Genomic DNA, 15037 nt, shown 5'->3' with positions numbered 1-15037 from the left:
ACATGTAAAGACAAAGGAACTGGAATACATAATTTTGAATAAAGACAAATATAGTGAAAGGAATCTCTGCCCCACCGCAAAATTGATATGGAAACACTAATTAAAGCTGTAATATTGAGAGGGATAAAAAGTGACATAAAACAGAGAACCTAGAAATAGTACCCTACAAATATACCCAATTGATATTTGACAAAGATACAAAACTAATCTAATGCAGGCAAGAAGAAAGATGGCTTTTCCCAAATGGTAGAAGAGCTGAACATACATAGGTAACCAAAAACCAAAACAAACACACAAAAAAACCTGCACAACAATCAAAATCCCAGTCATTTAACTCTCACAAAATTTAGATCAAATGAATCAGACTTAACTATAAAATTATAAAAATTTCAGAAAACACAATGCAGTAAAAATTCTTTGGGATTTATGTCTAGTAAACAATTCCCTGGCTAACACTGAAAGTGTGACCCATTAAAAGGAAATCAATAGAACCTCATTAGAACAAACTCTGCTATCAAAATACACTAGTAAAAGGATAAGACAACTTAAGACTGGGAGCAAATGCCTGCATATATCTAAAAAATAATTAGGATGTGGAACACATGAAGAACTCTGTAAACTAAAGAAAACAAACAACCCAACAATAAAATAGGCAAAAGACATGAATACTTCAACAACAAACACATATATTAAATAAGTGCATGAAAGGTGTTCAACATATTTGCCATTAACACGAATTAGAACTGTAAGATTCTTCTGTACATCTATCACAGAAAAAAAATGGTAAATATATTAAAATCTGACACTGATCTAGAGAAAATGGTTTACTCATAACTGTGGCTAAGAATGTAAGACAGTACAGTCACCCTAGAAAAACTGTGACACTAAGAAGCCTAAAAATGTCAACAAACAGTCACAAATTAAATCCAGCAACATGCATAAGCATTATACATCATGACAAGTGGAATTTATTCCAAAAGTGCAAGATTATTTGAACATACAAATATCAATTAATGTAACATAGGGCAAAAATGACGAGAAGTCAGTAACGTCTCTATTTACACAGAAAAAGCAACCAATAACATTCAATGCCCTTTCAAGATTCAAATATTCAATAAACTAGAAATAAGAGGTAAATTTCTAAACCTAACAAAGGGCATCTACAAAATGCCATAGCTAACTTGTATATAACAGTGTGATATTATTACAATGATATACAATGTATATACAATGTGATATACAACAGTGTGATATATAAGTGAAAGACTAACAGCTTAAGATCAGGAATGCCCACTTTCACCAGTTCTTTTAACATCATGGTTTAAGTTGAATAGGGAAACTATTGTAGAGAGAGAGAGAAAAGATATTCAGACTGAAAAGGAAGAAGAAAAACAACTATCTTTTTTTGGGAAATGATGCAGAATTCATTAAACAACATTAAAGCAGTGAATTTAATAGGATTAAAGAGGCAAGAAAAATTTTTAAGTATTAATTTTATTTCCATATGCTAGGTATGTTTTTACATAGAAACAACCTCCCCCCACAAAGAAAAAAAACTTTCATTTATAGTAACTACAAAAAAGAAATCACAATATGGTTATAAAATTCAATAACCACTTTTTTAATGATTGATAAATAAAGAAGACTTAAGTAAATGAAAAGTCATCTCTAAATAAACAGAAACATTCCATATTCAGGCACTGCTGCTGCTAAGTCCCTTCAGTCGTGTCCAACTCTGTGCGACCCCATAGACGGCAGCCCACCAGGCTCCCCTGTCCCTGGGGTTCTCCAGGCAAGAGCACTGGAGTGGGTTGCTATTCATGCACTAGAAGATTAATATTGTTAAGATGGCAATATAATGCACACCAAGCTACAACTGTCAACTATCATCATCTTAGCTAATTTCTTTTAGGAAACTGACAAACTAATGCTAAATTTTTAAGGCATTTCAAAAGACCTGAAAATAGCCAGAATGACCTTATAATTTTTTGAAGTTTGAAAAAAACTTCCTATAAAGCTGCAGAAATCAACACAATGTAGTATAACATATGCATTCATGAAAAATAAAAGGAAGCCCAAAAATAAATCCTTACAACTATGATCACATGATTTCAAACAAACGCTGGGACACTGCCATTTAAAAAAAAAAAGAGCCTTTTAAACAAACGCTGGAAAAACTGAATAAATACATACAGAAGAATGAACTTGGAACTCCACCTCACACCACACACATTACAAGCTTAAAATAAAAGCTAAAAACATTTTCAAAAATTCTTGAGACTGCAGATAAAGCAATAATTTCTTAAATATGAAACCAAAACTATAAGACCCCTTGCACTTTTTGAATCCTCCCTCCAATAAATAAACAAACAAATTGAACTTCAAAATTTAAAAACTCTTATCAGAAACAGGTAAATCTTCAGAGAAAGAAAGTAGACTGCTGGTTTCCAGAGTAAAGGAGGAAGGGCAGAAAGAGAAATAATAGGACTGATGACTATGTTTTGGATTCTGACAAAGGCAGTGATTGCACAACACCATGAATGTACAAAATCTCACTGAATCATACACTTTAAAATGGGTATTTAAAACATTTCATTTTTTAATATAAAATTCACTGGACAAAACAAAATTAACTTTGTGTCACAAAAAGGACATCAAGAAAGTGAACAACTATCAAAGAGAAAATATTTGCAAATCATAATCTAATAAGGGACTCTGTATACAATGTACAGGGAACTCTTGTAAATAAATCAAAGAGATGAATATATGATTTAAAAGGGAATTTCTTAAAGATGATAAACAAATGACCACTAAATACATAAGAAGAAGCTTCACATTAGACATCAAGAAATATGCAAATCAAAACCACTGAGATATTACTTTACCTCCACTAGTATGATAAAGATAATAAAGACATACGAGCTAACCATACAGTTCATATGTTTGGCTACTGAGTCAGAAAATAAATGCTAATAAAACTGAAAAATACTTTTAAAACACTGACAAGAATCGAGCATCATATACACAAAGAAACCCTTAGGAGTCAAAAAAAAAAAAGGAAACAAACAGGAAAAGCAAACAGGTCACGTAAAAATATCTTCAGTCTTATTATCGACTAAGAATATGAAGACTAGTGCTTCAATGAGAAAGAATTTCAAACTTATGAGACTGTGAAAAAGTACCAATTCTCTTACCACAGGACTGTCATCAGTACAAACACACAGAAGACAAAAACCAAGAATTTCAGTAACGAGTAACTATTTTAACTGAGGATATGTCAGGATCATTTAGTTACAAACTATAAAGAACTGCTAACAGACCCATACTCCATGCTTCCTTTAAGGCATTTTTAGTAATATCTTTAAGATAAAATGAAACACTATATGAATTATCAGTTTGTTTATCAACCCCTCAAAAACTAATGCTTCTTACTGAATAATAGATGTTCAATGAACACCTGGAAAGCTAAAGTAGCAATGCACTTTGGAACTGTGCATTAATGGAATAATGGAATACTATGTAACAGAATTACTACAGTTATAGCCAGATCATCTTGAAAATCTTTGAATTAAAAGGAGACCTGATGCCATTCCATTCCTATGTCATCACGGCTAGTATTTCCGACATAAACATTTCGGAGGTTTTCTCTAAAATTAAGTTTTAGAGTATTTACAACTTCCTAATGCTTATTTTCTTGTTCAATGGTGAATCACTTCAATGGATTTTTAAAAAATATGTACAAAAGATTTCTTTACATTAGTGGATTCATCCATTTGTCCACAGCTCTAACTGTATTAATTGCACTGACATGTAGGATTCCATTATTAGATTAGACCACATCTGATTTATCCTTTTACTATTCACAACATTTGAGTGTTTCAACTTGGGATAAACAGAAATAATTCTAATAAAGACACTGTCAAACATGTATTCTGGTATACATATGATTAGTTTCTCCAGAGAATACATTCAGGAATATAAAACCTGTGTTGTAGGACACAAGAACCTACATTTTAACAGATAATGTCAAATTGTTTTCTCAAGAGGTTGTACCAACTTAAGGTGTCACCTAAATGCAACAGTTATTTTCAGTAAGAAATCCTGTAATTCTAAGGAATATGGTTACCAGAATATTCATTCAGGATCAATAAAATATGATTTTAAGCTTTTGATCCATAAATCCTCAATTTTAACAACAGAAAGAAACATTGTTTTCAAGTGCCCAGATATCCCAATGCAGATATATGAGATTCCTGAACTTCCTTCTAAATGTCATTCCTATTTCCCTGTATACATCAGCCCAGAGCAAAACTGTTTTAATGTTATTTGTCTCCACATCTGGTTCATGTCTCACTTTGCACTATAACAGATAATATTTCCCTATATTTCTGTAATTTATATTAACCTAGAGTAAAATCAAGACTTTCCTGGAAGCTCAGGGAATGGGAATCCACCTGCCAACACAGGGAACATGGGTTCAATCCTTGGTCTGGGAAGATTCCCCACACCCAAAAGCCACAACTACCCAAGTACACACTCTAGAACCCACAAGCCCATGAAAAGCAACAAAGACCCAGTGCAGCCAACAAACAAATAAACAAACCCATACTGGATAAAGATTAAAAATTTTTGAAAGAAAAATGGCAAAATCAATAATTGGCAGAGGAAACTAAATCTGAAAGAAAAATAGCTATTTCTGTATCTTATTAATAATAAGAAAATTATTATAATAAAAACTGTTAAATTCTGACTGGAACACATAACAAACTAATTCTTTCTCAGAGACTTCTTAATGAAATTTGTTAGTAAGTATACTGGTCAACATAAAAGACATCTAACTAATTAAATCTACTGAAAATGAAATGGTACAACTTTACTGAATTTCTACCTTAAAGCAATCAAAAAGATGATCAAGTTGTTCAGGAGAAAAATCCCAAGCCAACTTTGCCAGAAGGTCATGTACATTCTTTACAATGGCTTCATGTTTCCCTGCCTGATGAAAAAACAAAATAATAGTATTTATTTACAACATAAATAACATCAAAGTCATATCACACAAATCTGAACAGAAACAGGAAATAACCTCTACTGTGTCAACCTCTATTAGTCAGTAAAATATTTCTACCTGCTTAATCTAGAATATAAATTAAAGTCCAAATACTTTAAATGCTTTAAAGCTGCCATTTGTATAAATAAATTTTATACTCAATTTCTTGATATAGGTAGTAATAAGCTCCAGGAATCCACAGGAAAGTTTATGACAGAATTTTTTTAAATAAAATTAAGAAAAAATAAGGCAAATAGTAGAGTCTTTCAAAATTGAAATTTAAGTGCTCAACAAAGGCAAATGAACATTTTGTTGGGTTCTCTTTAACGTAAGCTTTGTAATCCAGAGCTTACTTGTACTTACCACAGGACCAATCAAGAACACTTGCCATTAGGTAACTAAATTATACATTAATAATTCAGAAACCACAAATGTATTTATCCTCAAGGAAAGTTTAAATGTTCTAGGATTTTCCTGGTGGTCCAGTGATTAAGAATCCACCTATCAATTTATTTTTTTTTTCCTGATTCAGGAAGATCCCAATGTCATGGGGCAACTAAGCCTGTGGCGCCACAATTATTGGCATCATATGCTGCAACCACTGAAGCCCATGTGCCTAGAGCCTGTGTTCCACAACAACAGAAGCCACTGCAATGAGAAACCCACACACCACGAGAGAATAGCCTCCACTCTCAGAAACTAGAGAAAGTCTGCACAGCAAAGACCCAGTGCAGCCAAAAAAAGAAAAAAGTTTTAATGTTCTATTGTAATCGTAAGTTTTTATAAGTAACATAGTAATAGTACTCTTATAACATTTGTTTCTTTACATAATTCAGAGAAAACGTGAAATCTGTAACTTATAAACCTCAAACATAGAAGACATAATTGTTGTAAATCTATGCATTATATATAATCGTTATATAATGTACAACTACACCCTTTACGAGAGGGTGTCATAAGGGGAGAAATTTATTTTTAAAATATTCTTGGCCAAAAAAAAAATTCTTTTAATTTTCAATAAAAACATTCTTAACAAGATTTCTCTTTATATCAAGAAACTCACATACCATTACATAATGAGTACCACAAAATACTTAATTTTTAGTATCCTGCTTATAAAAAATAAAACAGCATCTTAAATTCCTTACCTGTGCTGCCCAGATATTATCAAGATCTTGTAACGTAAGAGCTTTTTCTTTAATCACAAAACGAAGAATCTTCTCTAGCTTTTCTACATACTGAGGTTGATGAAGACTATCTCGTAAGACTATGGATAAGATATTATTCTGCTGTATCCATTCCTAAATATAATACAAAATTTTATTTCAAAGCAGGAAGAAGCATTTTTTAAAAAGCAAAAAGGGAAAGGGAATTGGAAAAGGTGGTCAAAAGGTATAAACTTCCAGCTGTTAGATAAATAACTACTGGGGATATAATGGACAACAGTGATGATGACTAGAGTTAACACCACTGTGGAGTTTACTTGAAAGTTAAGAAATCAGATCACGTGTCTCATCACAAGGACAAAAAAATTTTATTTAAGCAACAGTGGATGCCAACTAAATTTGTTATAATCACTTGATAATATGTTAAGAAAGTCATTATACTGTATACAGTAAACTTACATACAGTGCCATGTGTCAGAATGATGTGTTCGTTAGTAAAGGACAGAAACAGCAAGGACCTAACAGAAGCAGGAGAGATTAAGAAGAGGTATGGTAACCCTTGTAGGAGTGATGCTCTGCACCCTGAAGCCCCCAGTGTAAATGGGACTGTGTATGCCAGCCTCCCACCACCCTGTGTCTATTAAGTAACTTGATCCTGGAGTAGACAAAGTTATCTGTTTAAAAAAAGAGAGAGAAGAGGTGGCACAAATACACAGAAGAACATCACAACACAGATAACCACAATAACATGGTCATTCACCTAGAGTCGGACTTCCTAGAAAGTGAAGTCAAGTGGGCCTCAGGAAACATTACTATGAACAAAGCTAGTGGAGGTGATGGAATATCAGCTGCACTATTTCAAATCCTAAAAGATGATGCTATTAAAGTGCTGCACGCAACATGCCAGCAAATTTGGAAAACTCAGCACTGATCCAGGACTGGAAAAGGTCAATTTCCAATCCCAAAAAAGGGCAACGCCAAAGAATGTTCACACTACTACACAATTGCGCTCAATTAATACACTACCAAGATAATGCTCAAAATCCTTCAAGTTATGCTTCATTAGTACATGAACTGAGAATTTTGAGGTATACAAGCTGGATTTCAAAAAGGAAGAAGAATCATGTATCAAACTGCTAACATCCACTGAATGCCAGAAAACACAAAGGAATTCCAAGAAAATTATATACTTTTGCTTCACTGACTTTGCTAAATCTTTTGTCTGTGTGGAACACTACAAACTGGAAAATTGTTAGAAATGGGAATATCAGAATAGCTTACGTATCTCCTGAGAAACCCGTATGCAGGGCAAGAAGTAACAGTTAACAACCAGACATTAAATAACAGATTGATTCAAAACCAGGAAAGGAGTAGGTCAAGACTATATATTGTCACCTGGTTCATTTAACTTATATGCAGAATACATCATAAGAAATGCTAAGCTGGATGAAGCACAAGTTGAAATCAAGACTGCTGGGAGAAATATCAACAACCTCAGATACGGAGCACCACCCTAATGGCAAAAAGTGAATAGTAACTCAAGAGCCTCTTGATGAGGGTGAAATAGAAAGGGAAAAAGCTGGCTTAAAACAACATTCAAAAACCTACAATTATAGTATCCAGTTCCACTTCATAGCAAACAGATGGAGAAAACATGGAAACAGTGACATATTTTATTTTCTTGGGCTCCAAAATCACTGCAGATGGTGACCGCAGCCTCAAAATTAAAAGAACTTGCTCCTTGGAAGAAAAGCTATGACAAACCTACACAACATATGAAAAAGCAGAAACATCACTTTGCCAACAAAGGTCCATAGAAAAGCCATGGTTTTTCCAGCAGGTCATGTACAGATGTGAGTTGGACCATACAGAAGCCTGAGTGCTGAAGAACTGATGATTTCAAACTGTGGTGTTGGAGAGTTTGAGAGTCCCTAGGAACAGCAAAGAGATTAAACCGGTCAATCCTAAAGTAAATCAACCCTGAACACTCACTGGAAGGACTGATGCTGAAGTTGAAGCTCCAATACCCTGGCCACCTGATGCAAAGAGCTGACTCACTAGAAAAGACACTGATGCTGGGAAAAATTGAAGGCAAAAGGAGAAGGGGATAACAGAGGATAAGACGGCTGGATGGCATCAGCGACTCAACGGACATGAATTTGAGCAAACTCAGGGAAAGAGTGAAGGACAGGGGAGCCTGGGGTGCTGCAGTCCATGCGGTTCGAAAGAGTCGGACATGACTTAGCAACTGAACAACAGCAATAATTTAATATTACAATAACTCTACAGGATCCAATTTTAAACACAAGCATTCCTGGAGATGTGCTAAATATACAATTATATATCACTAATGTAATGTGTTTGTTATTTTAATATAAACTCACTAAACACTGTATTACATAAAAGCAGAAAAGCTACTTTCTTCATATACAGAAAATGTTCCTAAAAATACAATAGAGAAAACACTTCTCAACTACCTTTGGAGAGAAGTAAATGTTGTATTTACAATCTGCCTTAGATTCTTTTACAAAAAAAAAAACACAAAAAGGCCAATTGCTTCAAAAGTTTCTGAACACTTAGTTTTTTCATCTCTCAAAAACTGGTACCAAGCCTACCAGACAATATTTTGAGTAATCAATGCTCAACATCCCAAGGCAAGCAAATTGCATATAGGAATGCTGACCCCAACACTGAATTTGAACCTGGCTTTAGGTTATATACATTTCTCAATATCAACTAAATGCCTTCAAATTACCTTTTATCACATTTTCATTTCCACAAGTAAAATGACAATTCCTTTAAGGTAGAGGTTATTCTTTACAGATACACACATCCAATGCTGGCACAGAATATGCATTCAAAAAATATTACTGAGTAATTTATCATTACAACTTACTAGATGCTACTTACTTAACCCTAAAAATGTATAAAAGTATCTATAGTGTATCAATGTCAAAATGCTGAAATAGGTATTTTAAAAACAAAGTTCATAAAAATCACAACACTGTCAAAATTTTGTTCTTTTAATTATCATTTGCCTTTTATAACTTATAAACTGAATTGGCAAATTATCACACCAATTCATTACTAGATTCTAGATCTACCAATCCCTTCTAAAGATCACCTTTATCCACTTCATTTCAACCAACACATCAAACTATAAATGCATCATGAACATCTACCTACATTTAACAATGATAAATTTATCAAAGACAAAATAAGTTAGCCTACCATTCCTTACAATGAATCATTTGCTATTACTATTATAAACAAGTTTTAGCATTTAATAGCCCATAATTAAGTCAATCTCTTAATATCAGAGTTAATTTCATTGTTGTTACTTCTAACATTAACAGGTGCTAATTTTCCATAAGCAGATTCTTATTCACAAAAGAAACAAAGAGGCTTACTGCCATTCTCTCAGCTGTCAGCCATTCTTCCTCCTCAGGATTACCATGCCGATGAGTATAATATGATACACTAGAAATCACCTTGTTAATTTCATTCAAGGCATTCATCTTCCCATTAAAAGAAGAGATTTGCAACAATCTGCAAGAAATATTTTGATTGAGTATCACTGTAAGAAACTAAGCAAGTAATTATTTACAGAAGGAGTTATCTTACCTGAGTATCATTTTCAACCTAAAAATTTCTAAATTTTTTACAGTTTCTTCTTGGCCTGGAATCCTTGAAGCTAAATTCTTCAGAGACTTAATAATCATTGAAAGGGCATCATTTTTGGTTTCATTCTTTGCTTCTTTTTTCAGCTCTTCATCAGTTAAATTTTCTAGAAATTGTGGAACTATTTCTATAATTGGAATAAAGTACTTTTTCACTGTATGTTGACTGAGAAACTCATAGCATTGTCCAAATGGTCTGAAATAAGAAAAAAACATTATTTCTGAAATATCCCAGACTTTAACAAAAACTTAATTCCTGAACTAATTTCAACACTTAAATTTTTTAACAGTTTAAAATGAGAAAAAAGCAGAACAGAAAATGGAAACTCAACTATTTTCAAGGCATTAAACTAAATTTCTATAGTACAATGAATATTAATTTTTCAAAATAACTTACTTAATAAGAGCTGCAATTATCTGAACATTTAATGCTGATCCATTAATAAAACGATCATGCAAAATCTGGAACCCATTTAATGTACCAAATTTATTGATGAGATCCACTAGCCAACCCTGCAATACAAATGATAAGGTGTTTAAGAAAAAGGTTAAAAGTTACTATTAGAAATAGCTTTGTTTGAAATAAGTCATAAATAGGAAATTTCAATAAAATAAATGTGTAGTTGTATTTTAAAAGAACACAAACTATTTCTGTGAAACGGTCACAGATATATTTCAGAAATTTGTTCTCCCAGCTAGAGCCAAAAGCAGCACATGTTCAATTTATCAAGTAGTTCCTAATTCATGGCTGGTATTTGTTCACATCCCATAGGTCTGGTGAAGAGGAATTAAGACTGCCAAAACACACTAATGAAATTGTCTGAAGCCAAAGACAAGGAGATAGGAAAGAGAAAACAGTTAACTCTTCACACACAAGAGATCCTCACTATTTTAAGAAATGCTTACTATTATCAGATGCTTGCTCAACAGAATGAAATCTACAATTAGTAAGGATATTAAATGTATGAGGCCAACATTAGTGTGCCACCAAAGCTAAGCAAAGACTGTAAGCAAACTGCCCTCAATGATACACTAGCAATCAAATTTATCAGCATATTAAATATATGACATACACAAACCAGGGCAATGTTTTCTCCCAGAATGCAAGAATCTTTCAATATAAAAAAATCAATCTAATATCCCACATTACAGATGAAGTAAAAGACAAACAAAAAATTCACAATTATGATATAAAAAAAATCAATCTAATATCCCACATTACAGATGAAGTAAAAGACAAACAAAAAATTCACAATTATGCAGAAAATTAGATTAGACAAAATTCCACACCTTATGACAAAAACATTCAACAAAGTAAAAACACAAGGAAACTGCCTCAGCATAATAAGGGCCACATAAAAACCCAGAGCAAAGACGAAACTCAATGGTGAAATACTGAAAGCTTTTGCTCCAAGTTCAGGAACAAAGAGAGATGTTTGTTTTCATTAAATTTGTTCAACATATCACTGAAGTCCTAGCCATAGACATTAAGCAAGAAAAAGAAATGAGGGACATCCAAAATTGCTAAGAAAACAGTGAAACTAACTCTACAGAGAGACTGCATGTCATTTTATAGGGATTCTGTATTGTTTTCATGAATTTTATATTTTATTTTAATGAGCATGACTGCATACATATGCACACTGAAGTTATGTCCTGCGGTTTCTAATCCTAATGTCTTCCATATATTTAAACATTAATTAAAATAAATATGGTCAAATAGCCTTTGAGACATTAAAAGGCCATTAAGGTAATGCTTAAACCACTAAGACATGAGAATAGACATATATAAAAGTCCCTCAGAGCCTACTTCCCTAACCAGGTCTACTGGTTCTGTGCTTTTCCCTGTTTTTCTTACCTCTACTGACATATAATAACTTCTGTTTTTTCCCCACCCTGTCTCCTTGAAACTGGTTATAATTTGGCTTAATATAAAGGAAATGACATATTCTCTATAAAATAAGGACAAATCAAAAGATTTACTTGACTCAAAAGTCAGATGTTCATCAATGCTAACATTTTCTAAGAAACTGAATGCATTGTTTAAAAAGTATGAAAGCAAAATAATAGAACTCAGAAAATCAGTGTTAACATAGTCTTTACATGAATTTTTTCTACTGTTAAATATATATTAAGTACAAAATATATATAAGTAAGTACAAACAAGGTATGGTTAATGTTCATTATTTATAGTAGTTATTTATGTTCTCTAAAGTAGAAAGCACTGAATCACTGCTATGAGGGCAAACAGAGATTAGATTCCTATGAGCATCTTCATCAACAAATAACTACAAACTAAGCTTTGTTCAAACATAAAATTACATTCTGTACTGCTGGTCATGAGTTCAACAGTAATAACTCAATAATTCACATTAAATAATGTCTTTAATCAGAAACCTAATATAACAAAACAAAAATAAGGAGATTAATGCCACTGGAGTTCTAAAATACAACACAATAATTTTAACATTTAATTTTGAAATTAACAAACCAACACACTTTTGGTGATCGAGGATCTGAGGAACAAGCAAATAATTCATCTTCAGGTGACTGAACACTTGTGGAAACTGATTCACAAGGACGTGTACCGTTGTAGATATGAAATTTGCAATGAGGGTTTAAGGCCATGGCGAGAAGTTCTAGAAGTGGAAACCAGTCTTGGGACAACTTGGCCACACAAAGTTCCACCAGGCGATGAGTATTGTTAATAATGCACCTCTTTTTATATTGTGGGTGGAGGGATTGATTTAGAAAGAGAAAACATAGAAATTTCAAACACAGAAAGATTAAAACCTTATTAATGATATCACAACATTTTCTATACTGATGACATGAATTTTAGTCAATTTTACAAATACTGAGATCAAACTGACATATCAGTAAAATAAATTCATACTTATTTACTTCCTAATTGTATTTTACCCATTTCAAAAGCTATTTCAGAAGCATTACAAATGCCCCAGAAGTTGTCTATTTCTGCTCCATGTGCACAGGAAACAAATTGTACTTTTCTTTTTTTGGAGTTCATATTCTGTAGTCAGTAATTCCAAAATGCAAATATTTTAAGTTATATAAATTAACAAAGATATAAAGACATGTAATCCAAGCCTCAATTAAAAAGTCAGACATCATTTCAAAATGTATACTTCTGTAACCAAAAATTTACATGTCAAATCAGAAAATGTAAGGATTTATAATTATGCCACAATCATTTCTGCAAAATGTCCAAGTTCTGCTTTCTAGGTTGAAGTTCACAAAAAGTATGTTTACTTCACAACTTTTGATTAATTCCATTTCAAAAATGAACAAAGGTTTGCACTAATTACAATGCGTCAATCCTTCTACTAACAAACCTTTAACACTTTCAAAATTTCTGGAATACAAAGTTATCTTAAAATTAAGAGTAGCAAGAATTATTTTTGTTCTAGACTGAAGATACTGCCCTAAGAGTATTTGTGTTTCCTGATGCCAGTCACCTGAATACATGACCAATCTGAAAATACTTCAAGTTCCTTTTGAATTTTTTTCTTATTAAAATTGAATTTGAATTCAAATCACAAACTTGCAGGAGTACTAGTTATTCAAATTTCCAGTGAAGACTTTCTTTCTCTCTACTAACTGCAAAGGTCAAATTGTGCAAGACACCATGACTGTCACTTCTGCTATAGTTTATCAGCTACATATGCAATGAAATCTCACACACCCTTTGCTATCCAGCATTACTGGGGGTCTCTTATTTTATTCCCCATCTGGAGTATTTTTCCTTCTTACTAGTACATAAATTAGAAGGACTCTTCCAATCAACCAACAAACATTTGATGAAATACAGTATCTTGCATAAAGTCACAGGCACCAGAGGTTCCAGGTAACAGATGAAACCAAGGTTTCATTAACTCAAAATGTCAAGCTCATTCTTAAAGACCTTTAAGGGTATTAACCATATCAATAGATCTGATACATTATTCACATTAATGTTTTTCAGAGAAAAACCCACAGGGACCACCATATAAACAAGACCTCAGTCTCCAACGTAAAGGGTAAGACTCACATGAATTTCAAACTTCCAGCCACTCACTGCTTCATCCATAAGGATTTTAGTGAAAGATATTGTTAGCCCATCTCGGAAAAAACGTTGACATGCTTCACTTTTAACATCAAGACCTTAAAAAAGGTGAAAAATTAAACTAAGCATGACACAAAGTAAAAACTTCTCTGCCCAATACATCATTAAAAAAAAACTGTTATAAACTATTTTACTTCCAACTGAAAAATAGTATTGCAGCTTTTGAAACAAGTCACTGAATTATTGAAAGAGGTTAAAAGATAACTTATTTACACTAAAAACATGCAATTCTGAAAAATAAAGTATTAGTAAACTCAGTAAATTTCAGAAACACTGAGCAGTATTAAACTACATCAAATTAATGAATGTAAAACTACATCAAAATAATCAATGTGCTCTGACATACAATACTACACTTTGTTAAAACAAAGAACAGTTACTAGGTAGGTAAGGTATACAAACCACTCCATTCACTTACTGAAAATATAGCTCAGAACTTGTAAACAGTAATCATTTAAAATTTTCATTTGGCTGTAAACTATCTGTTTATAACCAAATTGAAAAGATGAATCCTGTCTTGTACTTTTAATTTAGTTCTTTTTCGTTCTGAAATCTAAAGCATCTTCTTTTTTAACTTCATGTGATTTAATAGAACAAACTTATATGCTTCCATCACTAAAATAAGACCTGTAATTCTTCACAACCCAGAAATACTGAATTAACACAATAAAGTATATTGTGGTTTTGATTACTTATTAATAAATGTCAGCTAAACCCAGGATTTCCCACAAAAATGCAGACTTCACTTCACAGTAACCATGACCCCAGAAAAAAGAAAAGAAAAAAACGATATACACTCACTGAAAGCTACTAAACAAAATAGCATTTACAGTTTTTATTCATCTAATATTGCTGGGACCGAGAATAAATAAGCCCTTCAATAAATAAATACAATGCAAACTAACCACAGTGCTGATAAAAAATGAGAAACATTTTTTATATGGTAAGATATTTTCATAGACATTAGAGTATGTTTGTAAAATCTTAAACAAAAAACAAAAAACCATGTATTAAATGTTTA

General features: G+C 32.5%; 1 protein-coding gene across 2 annotated transcripts in view; it reads right to left on the bottom strand.

Moving 5' to 3' along the window:
• The window catches only part of LOC145537625 (ubiquitin carboxyl-terminal hydrolase 9X-like), a 159312-nt gene that overhangs the window by 102226 nt on the left and 42049 nt on the right, over positions 1-15037 (bottom strand). For both annotated transcript variants that reach the window (XM_081568366.1, XM_081568367.1), the window contains exons 5-11: positions 13942-14054; positions 12393-12611; positions 10291-10406; positions 9838-10089; positions 9624-9762; positions 6196-6348; positions 4889-4993 (exon numbers count right to left, since the gene is read on the bottom strand). In XM_081568366.1, coding sequence (XP_081424492.1) covers positions 4889-4993; positions 6196-6348; positions 9624-9762; positions 9838-10089; positions 10291-10406; positions 12393-12611; positions 13942-14054 — 1097 coding nt within the window. The remainder of the gene's footprint in view (positions 1-4888; positions 4994-6195; positions 6349-9623; positions 9763-9837; positions 10090-10290; positions 10407-12392; positions 12612-13941; positions 14055-15037) is intronic.

Source organism: Giraffa tippelskirchi, chromosome Y, assembly GCF_054371585.1.
Source record: "Giraffa tippelskirchi isolate mGirTip1 chromosome Y, T2T-mGirTip1v1.2.pri, whole genome shotgun sequence".
Taxonomy (NCBI): Eukaryota; Metazoa; Chordata; class Mammalia; order Artiodactyla; family Giraffidae; genus Giraffa; species Giraffa tippelskirchi.
Note: the sequence above shows the minus strand (reverse complement) of the source record. Positions and strands in the feature narration are given on the sequence as shown.